The 3,286-nt window shown below is 46.9% G+C and overlaps 1 protein-coding gene across 1 annotated transcript; it reads left to right on the forward strand.

Annotated features, from left to right (window-relative positions):
- The first annotated feature begins 255 nt into the window (after positions 1 to 255).
- Positions 256 to 3,201, forward strand: SMKR1 (small lysine rich protein 1). The gene is made up of 3 exons (XM_057388382.1): positions 256 to 336; positions 1,174 to 1,231; positions 2,721 to 3,201. The coding sequence occupies exons 2-3, from the start codon at positions 1,229 to 1,231 to the stop codon at positions 2,970 to 2,972; spliced, it is 255 nt and encodes an 84-aa protein (XP_057244365.1). The 5' UTR covers positions 256 to 336; positions 1,174 to 1,228; the 3' UTR covers positions 2,973 to 3,201.
- Positions 3,202 to 3,286: the final 85 nt, after the last annotated feature.

Consider the following 3,286-nt stretch of genomic DNA (forward strand, 5'->3'; position numbering starts at 1 on the left):
CCTCTTTCGGACATTTCCCTGCGCTTTTTGGCTGTGGGYGGGACAAGGACAGCAATGGCGGCGATCGCTCCCCTCATTCCCCTCACAGCTTTTCCCGCCCTTTTCCCCGTGACATCAGTGGCGGGAAGATCGCCAGGGCACCGCCCCCGGCAGCGGATTGGGCGAGGGGCGGGCGCTTCAGCAGCGGATTGGTTGAGGGGGCTGTCAATCAGAATCAGGCCCCGCCCCCGAGGCGTTGCTATGACAACGCGACGCTGTGGGGAAGAAGAGGMGGCCATGGCGGCCCTGCGGGGGGAGCGGGGCYGGGGCTGCTTCCCTTGATGTGGAGCCAGGAAGGTGAAATTCTGCCATTTCTACACGGGGCGGTGAGGGAGAGAGGGGGCCTGGGGAGGTAAAGAGATTCAGGAAGGATCTTGTTCAGGAATGTGCAGCCAAGTGGGGGTCGGGCTCTGCTCCCAGGGAACAAGGGACAGAACAAGAGGAAACAGCCTCAAGTTGTGCCAGAATTTTAGACTGGATAGCGGGAAAATTCCTTTTCTAAAAGAGCTGTCCAGCCCTGGCACAGCTGCATAGGGCAGGGGTGGTTTCCATCCCTGCAGGATTTAAAAGCCCTGTGGATGTGACACTTGGGGACATGGGGCAGTGGTGGCCTTGGCAGTGCTGGGGAACGTTTGGAATTAAACGTCAAAACGTTTGGAATTAAACATCAAACCCTTTCCCAGCTCCCTCAGCCTGATTTTTAAGGCGTCAAGCCCTTTTCCAGGTCTCTCAGCCTAATTTTTAAGCCATCAAACCCTTTCCCAGTTCCCTCAGGTTCTCCTCATAGGTCTATTCTCATTCTATTAAATTTGTCTGGCCTCTGATTTAGGGGAGCCTGATTTTTAAGGCATCAAACCCTTTCCCAAACCCTTTCCCAGCTCTCTCAGCCCGATTTTTAAGGCATCAAACCCTTTCCCAAACCTTTTCCAGGATTCTGTGACTGTAAATCTCAAGGGCTTTGCTGAAAAACTCCAAGTTCTATGACATGACAATTAGATTATTTCCCAGGTGACTGTGAGCTTTCACTAATGCCCCACCTCGAGCAGTTTTTGCAAGAGATTGTTTTTTACCTTTATCCTTTTAAACTTTTTTACCTTTATCCTTTTAAACTCACCATGTGATTTCGTGTTCCAGGGTCATCTTCAGGGCTTGACTTGGAGTCCCAACCTGTCAGTGAAAAGACTCAGCCATGGTAAAACACCTTTGATCCTTCAGAATTGTTGATATCACCTATTTAAGGAAAAAGAATTAATATCCAAAAGGTTCCTTCTCACGCCTGCAGGACAAACCTGATCTGCCCAAGTTCATTTTGCTGATTTTTAGCTTTTCTTGTTTTGGCTGCAGGCTGTAAAATTTTGTACATTGCATATAAAGCCTGTGAGCATCTTTTRTATTTTGAAATATCAGCTACAGGCTGAATTCTGAGGAACAGGCTGAATTCACAGACCCTGGGCAAACAAGGAATGGGACTCAGGTGACTCCAAAATGTGACCTAAACATTTCCCTGAGGAGCAGCCACATTCCAGCCTGTGAAATATTCCACAAATTCTGCCCAGTTAAAGTCTGTGAAAGATTTTTGTCACCACCTCCAACCTATGTCTGAGGTCGAGTAGTTTCAGTCTGCAAAAACTTTGTCATCTGCAGCTTACACTTTTATTTTCTCTTTTTTCTTTCCGTTAGAGGGTCTGTGTGTTTTACATGGAAAATTTGATTTTTAAAAAGTATTTTATTACATGTTCCTGTTTTTTTACACCGTGGTCCCGGCTGATTCTGAGGGTTATGCCCTTTACTCTGTTCTCAGCACAAATGTTTGTCTCTTTTGCACTGAGTAGTGGTGAGCTGAGTGTGAGAGAAATTTTARAAATAAATTTTAGAAATTATAACATGGAAAATCTGCTACAATCACAGTTTGGGGTTTGTGTGAAAAATCACAGACACACAGGAGTGGATGAACACAGTCCAAGTTACTTCAGGATTTTATTTTAATAATTTTAAATGAATGCATTAATTAAAAATAAATTTAAAATAATAAAAAGAAAAATAAAATAATAAATAAATACATGAAAATAGATTTTAAAATCAGTGGAAGAGGATGTTTGACTTGCATTATGCACAAACCTTTTTTAAGCCAGGGAGACATTAATCAGCTCAGTCTGGTGGTTTTAAAGGTTCTCACAGCCTCCAGAGCAATCAGGGATTTGATGAAAGTGTTTTAATGCTTGGGAGTCTTTCCAGAAAAGTCCTGGGGTCTGGATGAGGGGCTCTGAGAGCCGGAAAAAGTTGGAGCAAAAGAGCTGCTCTGGGATCTCTTGGAATGGTTTGGGCTGGAAGGATTTTAAAGCTCATCCAGTGTCACCCCTGCCATGTCAGGGACACCCTCACTGTCCCAGGGGGCTCCAGCACTCAAAGGGATCCAGGAATTCTCTGGGAATTCCATCCCAGGCAGGAATTCCCAAATCCTTCCCCAGATCCCAGCCCAATCTCCCCTTTTCCACTCTGATCCATTCCCTGTGTCCTGTCCCTGCAGCCCTTGGCCCCAGTCCCTCTCCAGCTCTCCTGGAATATTCTGGAAGCTCTCCCTGGAWCCTTCTCAGCTGAACACTCCCAGCCTGGGATCCTCTACCCAGAACTGAAGCAAAAACCCCAAATTGAGAGGGTTTGTGATCATTTTCTCTCTGCAGGCGGGCAAAAGCAAGAAATCCAAAGGCGGTGGCGGTGGCAAAGGAAAAGGAAAAGGAAAAGGAAAAGGGAAAGGCAAAGGAAAAGGCAAAGACTCCAAGAAGGGTGGAAAGAAGAAAGGGGAGGTGGATCTGTTCGGTGAATCTGCCATGCTCAACGCTTACTACATCGCCCACAACGCCTCTGCCTTCCTGGAATTCCGYGGTTTTCCCTGGCCTGGCTCTATCAAAAAGAAAGGGAAGAAAAAGCAGTGAGAACAAAGCTCTGCGGTGAAGCCTCTCCTGCGATTAAACCCGCTCTGATCTCTGCAGTGGTCAGTGCAAATGTTTTCCTAAATCACTGTTGTGTCTGTACAAAGRCACTTTTATTGCAGCTCAGGGCTGGAGTGACAATGACAGGGGACATTGTGGCATTGTCCTTTCAGCTGTGGCACTTCAGCCTCGGGGGATGTGTGGAATTGAGCTCTGTGCCATGGCAGAGCTGTTTTGGGGTTGGATTTGTTCCCATCACTGCCATTCCTTTGGGACAGGAACAGGGATTTGCTCCCATCACTGCCATTCCTTTGGGA

Source organism: Malurus melanocephalus, unplaced genomic scaffold (assembly GCF_030028575.1).
Source record: "Malurus melanocephalus ecotype Western Australia unplaced genomic scaffold, MMel_1.1 scaffold_1869, whole genome shotgun sequence".
Lineage (NCBI taxonomy): Eukaryota > Metazoa > Chordata > Aves > Passeriformes > Maluridae > Malurus > Malurus melanocephalus.